Here is a 16,043-nt window from a genome sequence, read left to right on the forward strand (position 1 = left end):
ATAAACCTAACTTGGGACTGGCACAATCGTATTATCACATATTTGCAAGACGACGTGCTCCCAGATGATAAAAGAGAATCCAAAAAGATTTGAATGCAAGAAGCCAGGTACAACGTCATCAACAATGACTTATATAAAAGAACCTATGGCGGCCCCCTCGCGAAATGCTTAGGCTCAAACTAGACACTACGTGTTTTGAAGGAGGTCCACGAGGGTCACTGCGGAGCCCATACCGGCAATTGAGCCCTAGTCAGATGCCTCATACGAGCAGGCTACTACTGGCCCAAAGTGAAGAAAGAGGACGCCGACTTCGTGTAAAAATGTGAACAATGCCAAAGATACGCCCCATGATCCATCAAGCAGGCGAGAACCTTCACTCAGTCACCTCGCCTTGGCCTTTCATCAAGTAGGTGATGGACATCGTCGGCCCCCTCCCAGCAGGATGAGGTAATGTACGATTTCTTTTAGTTTTAACTGACTATTTTTCAAAGTGGGTGAAAGCAGGTGCATTCGCCAAAATACACGAGCAAGCAATGATCACCTTCATATGGAGGAATATCGTATGCCACTTCGGCCTCCCCAAAGAAATATGTTGTGACAACGGTCCCCAATTCACTAGAAAACGGATCGTCGAGTTCTTCGAGAAATGGCACATCAAAAGAATACTCTCCATGCCATATCATCCCGTGGGCAATGGACAATCGGAGTCCTCCAACAAGTTAATATTGAACATCATGAAGAAGAAGCTCGAGACGCTAAGGGACTATGGTTGGAGTTGCTGCCGAAAGTGCTATGGGCATACCGCACAATGCCAAAAGCGTGCACACGAGAAACACCATACTCGCTAGTCTATGGGACTGATGCAATAATACTGGTTGAGGTCGGAGAACCAGGTTTGAAGTACTCACACGAGAGCGGGCTGACTAACGACGAGAGAATGAGGCAAGACCTCGATGTGGTCAAAGAACAAAGAGACATGTCTTACATAAGGATGGTCGCTCAGAAACAACAGGCAGAGCGATACTACAACAAAAAAGCCAAGATCAGATAGCTCAAAGTTGGGGACTACGTACTCAAAGCCAAAACACAGGCGAGCAAGGACACACGGGAAGGAAAGCTAGGGACTAATTGAGACAGCCCATACAAAATTACGGCGGAGGCAAGCAAAGGGTCGTTCCAACTAGAAATGATGGAAGTTAAACTACTGCCGAACAATTGGAACATCACCCACCTCAAGTACTTTAACTTCTAAGGAAAAATGTTCTCCAAGCCGTACTCTTTTTCCCTCACCTGAGTTTTATCCCAATTAGGTTTTCTAGTAAGGTTTTTAATGAGGCAACGAGAAGGATATTTCGAAGTTAAGCGTGAGAAGGTGAGATTACCAGTTGGGAAAGTTGATTGCTCGGACCCTAAATACTTATTCAGGTCAAACAATAAATGGACTAGATAGATTAGGACTGGAATACCAGCCCGAAAAATGATTAAAATTCAATGTAAATATGCAAGAAAAGGATACAAACACACGATCTTCGCCTATGTCTCCACCAAGTTTTAACTCTAAACCAACCAATATACTCACATTCGACCTCGTTCAAATTAATTAAAAGTCAACATTCGACCTCGCTCGAATCGACTCACAGTCGACTTCGTACAAATTATATAAGAGTCAACATTCGACCTCGCTCAAATCGACTCACAGTCGACCTCATTGGAATTAATTAAGAGTCAATATTCAACCTCGCTCGAATCGACTCACGTTCGAATTAACTAAGAGTAACATTCGAACTTGCTCAAATTAACTCACATTCGACCTCGCTCGAATTAACTAAGACACTCACATTCGACCTAGTTCGAATTAACTAAGAGTACTTTCGACCTCGCTCGAATTCAACTTACATTCATCCTAACTCGAACTTGATTCACATAATAACCTCGTTCGAGTTAATTACGGCAATGTTCGACTTCACGCGAAGCAATCAAAGACACTCGATCATGTTCGAGCTAACGCCTACCAATATAATTCTTTTAATAAAGGCAACAAATTGAGGAGAATACCATGGAAAAAATAAGAGATTCAAAAATAAACAGCAAAAGTAGCATTCCAAAAGGTATCTTACAAGGGCCGAATAGATGCCCACAGAAATAAAAAAAAATAAAAGATTACAAAAAATACTTCTCAGCAGCATCACCCTCACCATCGTCCTTGCCATCGGAGTATTCGTCATCTTACCAGGCACCTAGCTCAAGCCCGTCCAAGTCATCTTCACCATCACCAGCCCCCGCCGTAGAAGGATCGTAATGACAACTGACCCGAGCTACGTGCGCCTTAGAACAAGCATCCTCAAACTCCGTCTCAGAAACCCTTTCTGCCGTCATCAAGCGCCTGAATTTGTCTAGTTCAGCCTAGACATGAATCAACTTCTCATACAAATCCTGTGGAACATCGGGATAAGTGGAAGCACAGGATGAAGATGGTTGAGCCAGTAGTTGCGCCTTTTCAGCCTCAAGAACGGTGATCTGAGTGCGACCGTCTTCGTATCATTCGCCCGCTCAGATCTAAGGACACGTATAAAATACTCTAATGTTGCCACCTTCGCCAAAGATGTCGTCCTGGCCTCCTCGGCCCTCTCCGACTCTGCCACTTTTTCAAACAACTATCGTTGGCTCTGACCGAACTCTGCTCAAGCTCGGCCCGCAGGGATGCTACCTGAGCTTGAAGGTCGACACACTCAGCCGCGACCCCCTACTCACCTTGAGCTCGTCCTCTTTGTCTGTATGCACTCCCTCGAGCTCGCTACATCCACCGATGACTCTCACAAGCTCATCGTCCTTCTACTTTAACTCGTCCCTGAGAGATTGGAATTTACCATTTGTGCCGAGTCGGCAGCACAACTCTCGATGCTTGGCACGATACTTTTTATACTTAGAGTCCATCTTTTTGAAAAGAGCCCTCTTTTTCTCTTCTCAGCGAGCGTACTCAATCTCCAAAATGAGGGTCTTATGAACATGCAGAAAGCATAAAGTAGTCGGCAAAAACGTACAATGAAAAGGAAAGAAGCAAATGGTACGAAAACTTGAAAAGTCAAAAACTTACCCTCAAAGCCATTCCAGATATGCCTAACGACAAATCGGCATCCTTAAACGTCTGTAAGGTCCTACTCTCGGTGCCAGTGCAAAGAGGAACCAAAGACGGAACGACTCTCTCTATGATCGTTAACAAGTTGCAGTTTAAGGGAATGATGATATTACGAGTAGATCCCTCCATTCTCACCTCTACCCGAGTAAACCCTTCATCGAACATCCATACCTCTTCGGGTCGATGTCAGAACCGGACTCGTCACCATCTATGGCCATATTTCCCCCCCTCTCTTCGACAGACAAAGATATGTCGTTCCGTTCTAACGTCGATGGATCACTCATAGGAATGAACTCTGCTACCTCTGATCGCCCTTCTCCTTCCACGACGACCTCTAGCAAGGAAGCAATCTCCACATCTGAAGGGGGCACAGTCTCTGCGTCTAAAGCTACGCCGCCCTCGGGTGCGGCCATGGCCTGCTCGGGATCGCCCCCCTGTTGGCTCTTTGTTCTCTATTGCCTCACCGCAAACTTCCACTCTCTGCCTTTTTAGCGGAACCGCTTCCTCCTCGCCCGACGATGACTCATCCACTAAAAGTAAAATTAGAGAATTCGGAGTCTTCGCTGATGGGGCAGCTACCCGATGGCCCGACCTATTTGGGATCGGGTCCGAGAAGAAGTAGTAGTCTGTACGGACTAGCCTGCAGTCGCAAGCGAACAGAGACCTGATTTTGGTACCCGACTGATGACAAGCGAGAGTAGGACCCTTCACTCTCCTCGGAGCCCTCCAACCTAACAACAAAGAAACACTACATGAAGTGAAAAAAGGTGGTATGAAGGTCGAAGTAACTAAAGATCGAAACTTAATAGTTGAAGAAAGTTTACGTCCAAACTTTTTGTTGAACGATGACCACTCGTGGATCCCCACCGTGTGGAATAAGAATTGAGTCACCCGGCCGCAAATATTAGCGACCAACATAGGAGTCTCCTTCTCGGTTGCAAAAAAAGGAAGAAGAATGATTAAATCCCCGAAGAGAGAATAGGTTATTAGTTAGCAAAAACCTTCACGGGCGAAGTTCCACTCCTCAAGGAATCCACTGGGGTTCGCTACCACGTGCTTGGTTTTGATATAGAAGAAGTTGAACCAAAATCGACGATTTGTCTTATCATCAATTTTCACCACCAGTCCCTTGGTCCCATGGTGGCGGAGGTGTATCATCATACCCCTGTGAAAGCTTGGCGCGAAACAGTGCAGCAGATGGCAGATGGAAATCCCATAGTTGGCCAGTTCCGCGTACTTTGTCAACATAAGAAAGAGTTTGTAAATATAGGGGGAGAGCTGGGCCGGACAGATGCCGTAGTAGTGGTAGAATTCCTCCGCCAACGGGGGAAGAGGCAGAGAATAGCCCACTTGGAACGGGTACGCACAAAATGCGCAATACCCAGGACGATAAATTTGGACCACGTCGTTCGCAGCTGGGACCAGATCGACGTGAGCAAGGATGTTGTACTTGGCCCTAAGCTCGGCAAGATGGGCTGATCCCATCTCGGATTTCACAGGCTCATGTTCGTCCGTAGGTGACTTCGAGAAGTCCGAGCTGGAGCCTGAATTACAAGGAATGATTTCTTCCACAGTAGGGAAGCTTTCATCCTCTACAACAATGGCTTCCCCTTCATCATTAGATGGCATGGACACTAACAATGGAACCGGGTCAGAGTTCCCCTCAGGATTAGAAGATGCACTAGCCATCCTTTGTTTTACGTATGCAAAGGAATTGAAAAAGAAGAAGTGATAATGGTGGAAGTTACTGAAAGTAGGAACACAGAAAGAAGAAGAAGAGAAGAAAAGATGCAGGTTTAAAAGATTAGAAAACGTAAAGGTTCATTCAAAGGGTTTCCCCCCTTTATTTATAGAAAACAACGGTGCTCGGATCGACACGATTAACCATCAAATACACAAGGATCGAAACGACATGGACACGAGGAATGATGCAAAGTATCGGGAAGCTGCGTAATTATGATACCTGAGGTTGTGACGTCACTCTAAACCAATGTCATTAGGCGTGGCTCTCAAAATGCTACGCCACTATCTCAGCCGTGATTCTCACTACTTGGCCTCCCAATCCGAAATTCCCAAACTGTGATTAATGAAGTCCGGTCATTGAGGTCGACCAAAAAATGACCTCGATAAGTGGAGGAACTAACTGTAGGGGTCAAAATCCGACTGAGGAAATTCAGCACGAGGAGGTGATTATCGTGAGATACTATTATGAGTAGTTTGGCCGAGGTCGATCAGTGGTCAACAGAACATGACGCTGAGCGGCTCATCAGGACCGAGGTCGAGGAGCATGGATAGAAGTAACGATTAATATAGCTTTGGAACTTTCAAAGGAAATATGCTATTAAATATTCCTTCTGTTGTACCTTTTAGGGTTCTTTGAGAATATCCCATATAAATAGTAGGAGAGATAAGGCAAAAGGCATGTAATATTCCATATAATAAGAAAACTTTTGAAAAGTGAGCTCTCTAGATAAATACAAAGAACTACTTTCTGAGAGAGATGCGATCTCTTGATATTAGCTATTGTCATTTCCACCAGATCCAAGAACGTGTCTCATATTCTCTTATATTCTTGTCATTCATCATTGTTAGAGGAAAGAATCATTCACCTCATTCAATATTGGGTGAATCTTCTCCCCTATTTACATTTAGTGTTATTTATTGTTATTTATTACTTATCATTACTCTCATCCCATTAATAACCGTAACATTTATTGTATATTGCATTGAATCCACTTCGGCACGGTCCCACGTTATCCACATAATCTGATTTTAGATCTATGGTCATTATCTTTAATTAGGATTAACCCCTTATCCATTTATTTAATTAGTTTAACCAAAGATTCATATTTTTTTGTCAAACAAATACCAACAACAAACAACGAGTTCAGTGTAATATCACAAGGATGATACGCGGGACAAATTTTGACTTTGCACACATAAGCTAAACATATGTAAAGTATCAAAATTGCCCTTACCACTATTGGTGGTGAGAGTTTCATATCTTGTTATTTTCTCTCTCCTAGTAAATACATTTTTATATCATCAAGTTATGCTATTAAGAGTAAAATAGTGGATGCTATTATTAAATTATTTTCAAATAGATAAATATGTCATTCTTTTTTAGACGAACAGAAAGTATGTGTCCAATAAAATAGGACAAAGGGAATACATAATAATTCGGACCCCAAGTAATAAGTTCAGTTGAACTCACAGAACCCCCATATCCACCTCTAAGGATATGTCGGGCAACAAATGTAGACCTTGATATAAGATTGGATTTAAATTAGTTGGGGCAGAGTGGCACTGCCACTTCCATATATACAAGTACATAATTTAAGCTTAAGATGAATGATATGACCAAACTCGTAGCCCAAATATTTCACCTACTCTAGCTTTGAATGAATTTGATTTGCAATGACTACCAATAGGGCAGACTGACAGTTGAACTACATTGAAGAGTAGACATGAAAATGGTTGGAAGAGCGATTTGTTGAAGTTCCATTTACTCCGTTAGTTCAGTTTTAAATATAAAAGGCTTCATTTACTTCATCCAGAATCAAGATATTTTAGCCACTCCTATGACAAAAATATAACACACGTAGGGGACCCTTCTATATAGGATAGGCTGGCCATGGCTATAACTTAGGACCAAAATTATTTTCCAGGTTTTCTGATTCAAAGATGTTGAGGAAATGGAAAAAAAACGGGAGCTCATATGAGGTCTCCTCCCTCACAAAAAGAAAAACACGATTCGAAATATGAAGGTTAATCATCCAATTTTCATGCATCTAAAATGCGTAATATTAATCATTCCATTATTCACACAAACCCTTTGCTAACTTATCTATTCTATTGCTTGAGGAATAGTTTCGCCTTCAATCCTACATCTGACAATGAAGTCGAGTTACGTAAGGACTTTATTATTATATTGAGAAAATAAAAAGATGTTATTCAGTCATTGCAGGTTTCATTCTTCAATTTTCTTAGTTTGACTTTAGCCGTACCCTTACTGTTGGGGTGGAGCTCGACCTCCAAACCATACATGAGAGACATGCAGTTCGGGCGGGGAAGAGAAGCATGCATCTTTTTAGTAGAGAACGGAGGAGGAATATATAACAACTTATGACTTCTGTTTCAACAGGATCACCTAAATCCAATAACTTTGTTATCGTAGATGTGGAAGAGCAAGCATGAGTGGCAGTGGGGTTGTTGAAGAGGACTACAATTTTGTAGATAGTGCTTTGTCATATGAAGAAAAAGCCAAAGCATGAGTCTTACTTTTGGTTAACTAAATCCTTCCACTTCAACCACTAATTTCTACCGCAAATGATAATTGGGAAACTTTAGCCTTTTTGTAGAACAATAAACTAATGAACCCCAATCAATGTTTGCTTCAAGAGTAAGGTAACCTTATGAGTTAGACAAGTCTTCTATAAAAGGAGAACACAAGTTTAAGAAACAGTCCTTAAAATATCCTTAGTTCCACTAATTAAGACAGTCTACCAGTTCCAAGCTCTGATAAGGTAAAATCCTCAACCCCTCTTTTTTCTTTTACCTTTATTATTGACAAAATTAGAAGGAAACCTTAGCGTAATCGGTAAAGTTGTTATCATGTGACCAGGAGGTCACGGGTTCGAGCCGTGAAAACAGCCTCTTGCAGAAATACAGGGTAAGGCTGCGTACAATAGACCCTTGTGGTCTGGCCCTTCCCCGGACCCCGCACACAACGAGGAGCTTAGTGCACCGGGCTGTCCTTATTCTTGACAAAATCATTTTATCTTGTTCACAATTTTAATTTGGTTAAAAGTTTCTTGACATACTTTTGTTGATTATTGAAAGGATATAACTATGGCTACTAATGGACCAAGTTGGGCAGATCAATGGGGTGCAGGAGGAATAGGTGCTATGGATGAAGATGACAGTTATTATAAGAGCAACAAAGAAAATGGAAATAACAAGAAAGCCAGTGCAGGAATTGGCAAAGTGAAAGCAGTAGCAATTGCAGGTGCACAGAAAGTGAAAAATGGCCCTTCTATGGTCATCAAATGGGTTAGGAGCAAATCACAAAAGAAAAACTCCTCCATTTCATGAATAGAGATAGAGATTATCTCATCTTTATCTGGCCTTCTGTAATAACATTCAAGATTTCAGATCAAATAAGTCAAATTAGAGGCCTTAAATAAACTTATGGATTGTTATGCTTCATTTATACCAGGACTTGCTTAGGTTTATCCAATTCTCGTCTCATTCCTAAAGAGGACAGTTTTTATATTGCTTCCTTGCCAGCTTCTTCAAGAAAGAAATTCCAACTGCTCTAAAACAAAATCATCTTAAAAAAAGAATATTCCTGTAGTAATAATTAAAGACTTGGGAACAAAAACTTGAAAGTTACTGTCCCAATCAAGGGAGTGGTTACGTTTAATGGTGCCTCCGGGCTACAGCAACATACTCAGTAAAATCCCACACGTGAGATCTGAGGATGGTAGTGTGTACTCAGACCTAACCCTTGTCTTGTGAATATAGTAAATGGTACCTCAGGGCTGTCCCGCAAAAAGCTACAGCCCCAATATAATATATCCAATATTCACATGGTGAAAGAATATAGCAATCGAAAAGCTATAACTCAACTACACCTGTATGAAGGACAAATATTTTAATCATAATCAAGTCTATCTTGTCAAACATTTAGAGTAACTTACATGATTGAACAGAAACAGATGAACTGTATATCAGCTCATGATGTTTAATTACTAGCAATAATTGATATTTAACCAAAAGGTCGAGGAGAGGTATTACCACTCTTTAAACTAGTACGTACTAGTATAGATTTTTCTTTCAAATCAATAGCATGTACTATGAATTACTGAAGATTTAAACCCTACCACAACATTCACAACCTTTGCTACAAGACGACAGATCACACACTCTCCCGAACAAATTTATTGTATTCCCTTTTTTTTCCTTCATATAACACGTTTTGAACCAAAAGAAATTTATAAGAAAAAGGGGCTATTGGATAAGAGAGCAAGAGTCATCTGTACATGGTAAGGTTAGCCAGAAGAGGACCATAAGCTCTTCAGTCAAATTTGATTTATAGATTAACGAAAATGAACGACAACAGTCAGCAACCCAAGATAAGATCAAAGAAATAGCAGATTTACAATGGAGATAGTAACTTTGCGATATTAATTTCCAAGCTCAAGGAACCCAAAAGTATTTTCGCCACTGTATGTCATGTAGAGAAATCCATCCTCATCCTTATTTTCCTCATATATTGCAGACAACAGAGCAGCTGCAACGAAAGAAGATGCAATTATACAACTATCAGAATAAGTAAAAGACCTACATAATCTCTCTTCTTACCCGTGGGAGGCAAAGTGTTGTTGACAAAGACAAATATGGCCTTCTCAGCACTGAGCTTGATCCTCTTCCGAACCACATAAACAAACTGGCCAACAGTCAAATCAGCTGGAACAAGGTATCTGCATCACAAGGTAAGACAAATGAGCATTAACAGGGCGGCCAACCCAGTCCAACTTCGGACAATCAGACATAGGAACCGTAAGTGACAATAACATTGGATATAAATGCTGCCAACATTTGACGGCTAATGAACACTTAGCATGTTTAGTTGCAGAGGAGAAACATCCTAGTGATCACAGGTCCATTCCTCCCAATTCACTAAATTAAACTCAGCAACATCCTAGTGATCACAGGTCCATTCCTCCCAATTCACTAAATTAAACTCAGCTTATGAGCTATTTCCACACGCAATCCCATTCTCCATGGAAAGATCATGGACTCAAGTATTTGATCATTTACGTCACGAGAACCTCAGGGAAGACAACAGCTTTTTTGAAATTCAAATTTAACAGAAAAAGCAAAGGGTATTCCATCAACCTTCCTGCCCGATTCTCCTATAGGGCTATTGGGCTATTGATATGGATTTTTTGTTCTAAAAAGTGATACGAAAAATGAAAATTAACATCCTTAAAAGCTTGCACATAAAATATAACCACCCCCAACTTCCCATGAAAATATCCTTATCTCAAACTAATAGGAACAAACACCTCATATAACTAGCTATGCTAAAACCAAACATTTGATCCATAAAACAGGGTAAGATGCACAAAGTCATTCTTGTACCCATAAGTCAACAATAACCACCAAAGAGAAGAACACAATTTGCCGGACTACCAGTAGGAGAAGCCAAAACACAATCCATGTAATTGAATTTGTAAATTTAATTACCTTCGGGTAGAAGCTCATAAACTAAGCACTTGATTCTGAAAATTTAACGTCCAAAACATCTAGGAAAAGAAGGAAAGTAGAAACTTACTTCTTCTTATCAATGTCAGGGATATCACTCCTCTCTGCCTTCTCAACAATCACCTGAATAAGGAAATATGAATGTCAGAGAGAAGCAAACAAGAGTACTAAGTATTGAATTAAAGCCAAGATGCTCTTCAGATAATAAACATCATACCGGAATTCGATCGGGATACTTCTCTCGGATGCGAGAAGATTCTGCCTGCCTCCTCTCTATAAACAAAACCACATTGTGCATTAATCAGAATTTACACCTGAAAGTACTAGCTTTCTTGTCTGATGTTTTCAAGCAAAAATAGGATGTGCTCAGGAGAATCTAGAAAAGCTTATGCAGTCTCTGTTCCATAAGCTAACCACCAGTTCATAAATTTGTTAGCAATTCCAAACAGTACATAAAATTTTAAGACGAAAAGGTCAAAATAACCACCGTAGTCCACTATGTTCTTCTTTTCTATAAACATATGTGCCCACACATGCGGAAGGGAAAAAAGAAACTAAAAGCCAATCATGCAAGCTATGACATGACACATGACTCTTACATGCTTTACAAGACGGTTTTTCAATAAACATTCTCAACATAAAATTTGGAAGCATTGATGATAGTCTATAATTACGTATTTTAGTCGATTATTATACTCTAATTTACTGCACTTTAGTTGAGTTTGCGCTTTAATCGCTAGTGTTTTGCACTAATTGTGTGTTTTATGCATTGTAGGTGTGATTCAGAGCTATATAGATGTTACGGAATGAATTTAAGTGGTTTGAATCTTTGAAGTCTGAGTAAGAGCTCAAGGAATTAAGCCGGGATCGCGTTCGGGGATCAACGGATGATAAAACAACAAAACGAAAACTCGAAGAGGCATATTGCGCACTGTATAGTAAAATAGATATAACATTTTGCTCAGAAATCCATTTGGGCTCCATAATATATGGTTGGAAAGATAACTCAAAGGGCTAAAACTTTTATGTTTTACGTTTTTTCATATTCCAAACGGAACAGGGTGAAAAACCACGGTTACGGTAGGACCGCGGCAGAAGGCAGTCGCGGACAAATGAAGAACCTGAGAGGGTGTTTGGCCGCGGTTCCGGCGTAACCGCGGTGGAACCGCGGCAGGATGGGTAAATTTCAGGGACCAAAGTGCAAAACATGGGATTTTAAGCCCTAAACCCTATATTAAACCAAGGAAGCCGGCCAAGAAAAGAAATTGGACATATTTTTGACATAGGTTTGACCTAAGGAGGCACAGACACAATAGGAGCAAGGCTTGGGAATTCTTCTACAAGTTTTTTCTTTCCTCTTCCTATTTTTCATTGTTGGTTATGACTTTTAGTATTGTAGTTTTACATACTATTATGAATAGCTAATTTGTTATCTAGAGTTTTGATAGAACCTTTTGTAGGATAAATTCTTGTTATGTTTTTATATAATTGAGCCGTAGTATAATCTCTATTTGTTCAACTACGTTCTTATTGTAGTTAATTGAAGAGCTCTCAATTAGTTGTGCCTATTTAGTATGCATAACTCGGGAGAGAGTGCATATTTAGGTAATTGTTGAACAACACCACTCCCAGAGTATATGAGGGATCAATAACCGAGGGTTTAAAGGCGGGATTAGGGATAACGAAGCCTTGGGTGCGATCTGAAGTGAGCTGTATCAAAAGCCAGCTAGCGTAGCTCGGGAGAGTGCGTCTAGTAAATTGTCGTGATTACTCGGGAGAGATTTACGGTAATAAGAGTGCTCATGATCGGTAGAGAATACTTAGGCGAAATTATAGAAGACATAGCGGGAAGGATTCCGACAATTGGGGAAATCATAACTCTAGACCTCCTTAATCTTGTCTCTAACTCTTAGTATCTTTAGTTGTTAATTTATTATTTTAATTTGTTAATCAATTAGTTAAACACAAGAATCTAAATATCTATAAGTTAGGAACTGTTCAAGCTTGTCTTCTTGGTGATAGTGAACAGCTGTAGCTAAGCCTTAGTTCTCTGTGGGATTCGACTCCGGACTTGTAAACCGGATTATATTTGCAACGACCGCATTGTTCTTTTTATAAGGCATAGTTGGGCGTGATCAAGCATCTTGATTACTATTACTAGAGGTGTTAAATGGGCGGGTTGGGCTGATTTTGGGCCGGTCAAAATAGGCTGAGTCAATAAATGGGTGGGTCAATGACCCCCAACCCCCACAAAGTTACTTGGGGTGAAATCGGTTGGGTCAAGATGGGCCAAAATTCGGGTAATAACCCAACCCGTTCAACTCTTATCAAACTTTAATTAATGTGTGTTGTTTTCTTATGAATATTTTAATTATCAAGTAAGACTTTTTTTCTTTTGTTATGGTAGATGGGTTGGGTCAAGATGGACTGAGTTCAACAAATAGGCGGGTCAATAATTGGCCCAACCTTGGGTTAGTTGAGCGGGTCAAAATGGATTTGGGCTCAAATTGCCACCCCTAATAGATATAAAACACTCAGAATATGATTTTTCAGCTCAAAATAGTCAAAAGAGATATCCAACTAAACTTAGGAAGAATAAAACCAGAACACATACTAGCAGAAAAGCAAGTGTGCCTTAATTATGAGATTCTTTTATTAAAATAAGGTAGTAATAATTTTAGAAAACTCGAAATATATACAGCCCCAAACACTAGACAATATAAAATGTCAACAAAGGGAGATAAAGCTCTCATCACGGCTGAAGCTACGCCAATTGAATCCCCGCGTTGAAAAATTATAGTACTATTTAAATAGGGAAAAAGCTAATTTTCTTTTTATTATATATAAGTTGTTGAATCCCCTTGACATACGGAAAAGTTCTAGTAAAGTGGCAAAGCCGTTCAAATATTACTTTAGGTCATAGGTCCAAATCATAGGTGTGATATTTTTTTAACAACTTGTATAAATTCCTGGCTCCGCCACTGACTCTCATATGGATGAAAACATTCAGGTCTCATTGTTTTTTCACCAGATATTGAATATTTTTCAGTAGACAAACCTCAAACTGGAAAACCAAAAGAACTTAATAGCATCAAACACTAAGGACACAAGAGGGTGAAGGCACACCAATCACCACAAATCTTTCCCCATACCCCAGAACTGATCAATATGAAGTTTTTCAGCATGATTGAAACAACAAATACATGTATTATGATTATCTAAGAAAGTTCAAGAAAGACATAAACAAGTCAAAGATACATACACACATGGTGTGTTTGGTATAACGGAAAATGTTTTCCGTGGAAAATGTTTTTCAAGAAAATATTTTCTTGGAAAACAAGTAGTAATCTTATTCATTTTCCGGTGTTTGGTACGCAAATTAAGGAAAATGACTTCTCAAGATTATTCATAAATAATTTAGATATAATAAACATAAATCCATAAACTTTCAAACCAACAACCTTCCGAACCCACAAATTTCTTAAACTTTCCAACCGCTAAACTTTCAAAACTGCGGAATTTCGAACCCGTAAACTTCCAAACACATAAACCTCCGAACTCATAATTTTGGAACTTGTAAAATTTTGAGCCTTTAAACCAATAAATAATAAAATTAAAACTGAAAAATATATTTAAAATTTTTTTTTTCCGGAGGGGGAGGGGGCGGGGGGTTTCAGGGGGCAGTAAAACGAAAAAAAAAAAACAGAAATTTAAATTACAAAAAAAAAAGTAAATTTTTTTTTGTGCAGGGGTCGGGGGAAGGGGTGAGGGGGAGGGCTGGGGGGACAGCAAAACAAAAAAAAATAGAAATTTAAATTACAAACTTTTTGTTTGTGCGGGGAAGGTGGGGGATTGGGGTGGGTAATGGATGGTGCAGAAAAATGAAAAATAGAAATTTGAAATTGTAAAAAACAATTAAGGTAAAAAAAAGATTTGCAGAGAGGGAATTGAGGAGTAGTAGGGTGGGTGATAACGGAAAAACTGAAATTTGAAAAAAAAACACTTTTTTTTTGGAGTTATTTTTTTGGAGAGGGGTGGGGTGGGTTGGTCAGGGTGGGGTGGGTTGGCTAAGTTGAAAAGTAATTTTGGAAAATGTTTTTGCTTTTCTTTTCTTGATAAGGAAATTTTCCTGCGTACCAAACACACCCACAATCAAACAACTTATAGCATACAATAAAAAGCTCTATTAGAAATAAAATTACCCATGGCGTGTTCAAGCTTGAAAGAACTCTTAGCCATGATAAGACTCAAACTTTGGTATCTACCTGCAAATTTCCGACAGCTAAAACACATCAGAATCACACCCCAAAAAAAAACTAAAACACGTACCACGAAAATACACAGAATTCACGCAAGAGGGTATCTTTAACACTTACCAAAACAGAAAAAAATCGAAGAATTGAAGAGAGGTTGTGATCAATTTGGCTGTTCTTACAAAAAGAAAAAGGGTGCGCCTTTGAAAGAACAAGAAATAATGACTTTGAACAAATTCTCGCTATTTAAATGGAAAAATAAAAAGGGTTTTTTCTGCTACACGGAATCAATCGGAGAAAGTTTTGATTCACAAGGAAACTACAAGTATTTGTTTAGTTTCGTACTCTGTTCGGTGAGAATTTGTCGGAGGCAATAATTCCTTAATACGACATCGTAAAAGAGTGTTTAAAGATTAAACGACTCCATTTGGGATTCACTAGCTATTTGGTGAGGATTTAGTTTGCTCATCTAAGGGGGGGTACCAAACTTATTTGATTTAGAATTCCCTCGTACAAAGTCCAAGTAAAGAGTATTTAAACTATATATTCAAATAAGTTTCTTCGTAAATTTGAAAAGATCAATTTTGATTTTAAGAAGCAAATTATGGAAAGGACAACGGGATAATCTTTTGGGAGAATTTCACATAAGAATAACTAGGCTCCCCATTTTTTAATTTTATAGTCCATATTTCAATTTACCATCAACTAGCCCAAAAATAATAGGCTAAGATTCAACATTCAACTCCAATAGATTCTCAAAATTACCATTTAATTTTTAAAAAAAGATTGCTCAAACTTTTAAGTTAATTTTCGAATCAATAACTGTGACTCAAATATTAGTTCAACAAACCAAATTGGGTGGTGAAAATTAGATTTTTAACAAGCTTAAATATGTGGGTTTAAATTTCGAATTTGATTTTGTGAGAAATTTGGAGTGGGTGTTACTTAGACTTGTTAGAAATAGTATAAGGATGTTGTATATAAAATTTGAAGTCATTTAATGAAGATCTGGACTGGTTTTGAACAAGAATTACAACTGAAAATCGTCGAAGAAGTTCGTCTACAGATGTTTATATAAAGGTGTATAAAAGTGTTTAATAGTGTATAAGATGTATTTATACACTCATATACACTATTATACAAGATTATACAAAAAAACTGACTTCGTCTTCTTCCTTGCATTTTTTCTGAAATTTAACTCAAATCTTGCTCAAATCTACTCCAAATCACTGCAAATTTAAACTTTGAACTCTTTTTGATATTTTCAATCAATTGGAACAACACCCAATCCAAACAACTAAGAATAACAAGAAATTATATTTTCTAAAGCAAAACTTTGAATGACCTTTAATGGTGGACTTCTACTCTTCAATTTTTTTTTT

General features: G+C 39.0%; 2 protein-coding genes and 1 long non-coding RNA gene across 4 annotated transcripts; 2 read left to right on the forward strand and 1 right to left on the reverse strand.

Annotated features, from left to right (window-relative positions):
- Window positions 1-646: 646 nt before the first annotated feature.
- Window positions 647-1,051, forward strand: LOC104211366 (uncharacterized). Its single transcript, XM_009760409.1, has one exon. The coding sequence runs from the start codon at window positions 647-649 to the stop codon at window positions 1,049-1,051; it is 405 nt and encodes a 134-aa protein (XP_009758711.1).
- A 6,480-nt stretch (window positions 1,052-7,531) lies between these two features.
- Window positions 7,532-8,375, forward strand: LOC138886303 (uncharacterized). Its single transcript, XR_011404969.1, has 3 exons — window positions 7,532-7,662; window positions 7,761-7,808; window positions 7,979-8,375. It is a non-coding gene; the product is annotated as an uncharacterized lncRNA (long non-coding RNA).
- A 684-nt stretch (window positions 8,376-9,059) lies between these two features.
- Window positions 9,060-15,164, reverse strand: LOC104211365 (autophagy-related protein 8C-like). Of its 2 annotated transcripts, XM_070167759.1 has the most exons (6): window positions 14,785-15,164; window positions 14,611-14,673; window positions 10,626-10,681; window positions 10,479-10,531; window positions 9,503-9,621; window positions 9,060-9,431 (listed from the first exon to the last, which is right to left on the reverse strand). In XM_070167759.1, exons 2-6 carry the CDS (start codon window positions 14,645-14,647, stop codon window positions 9,325-9,327), a joined length of 372 nt encoding a protein of 123 aa, XP_070023860.1. In that variant the 5' UTR covers window positions 14,648-14,673; window positions 14,785-15,164; the 3' UTR covers window positions 9,060-9,324. The 2 variants fall into 2 exon arrangements, with proteins under 2 accessions (XP_070023860.1, XP_070023859.1); XM_070167758.1 differs by lacking the exon at window positions 14,785-15,164 and having other exon boundaries at window positions 14,611-14,701.
- Between the last annotated feature and the right edge of the window lie 879 nt (window positions 15,165-16,043).

Source organism: Nicotiana sylvestris, chromosome 2, assembly GCF_000393655.2.
Source record: "Nicotiana sylvestris chromosome 2, ASM39365v2, whole genome shotgun sequence".
Taxonomy (NCBI): domain Eukaryota; kingdom Viridiplantae; phylum Streptophyta; class Magnoliopsida; order Solanales; family Solanaceae; genus Nicotiana; species Nicotiana sylvestris.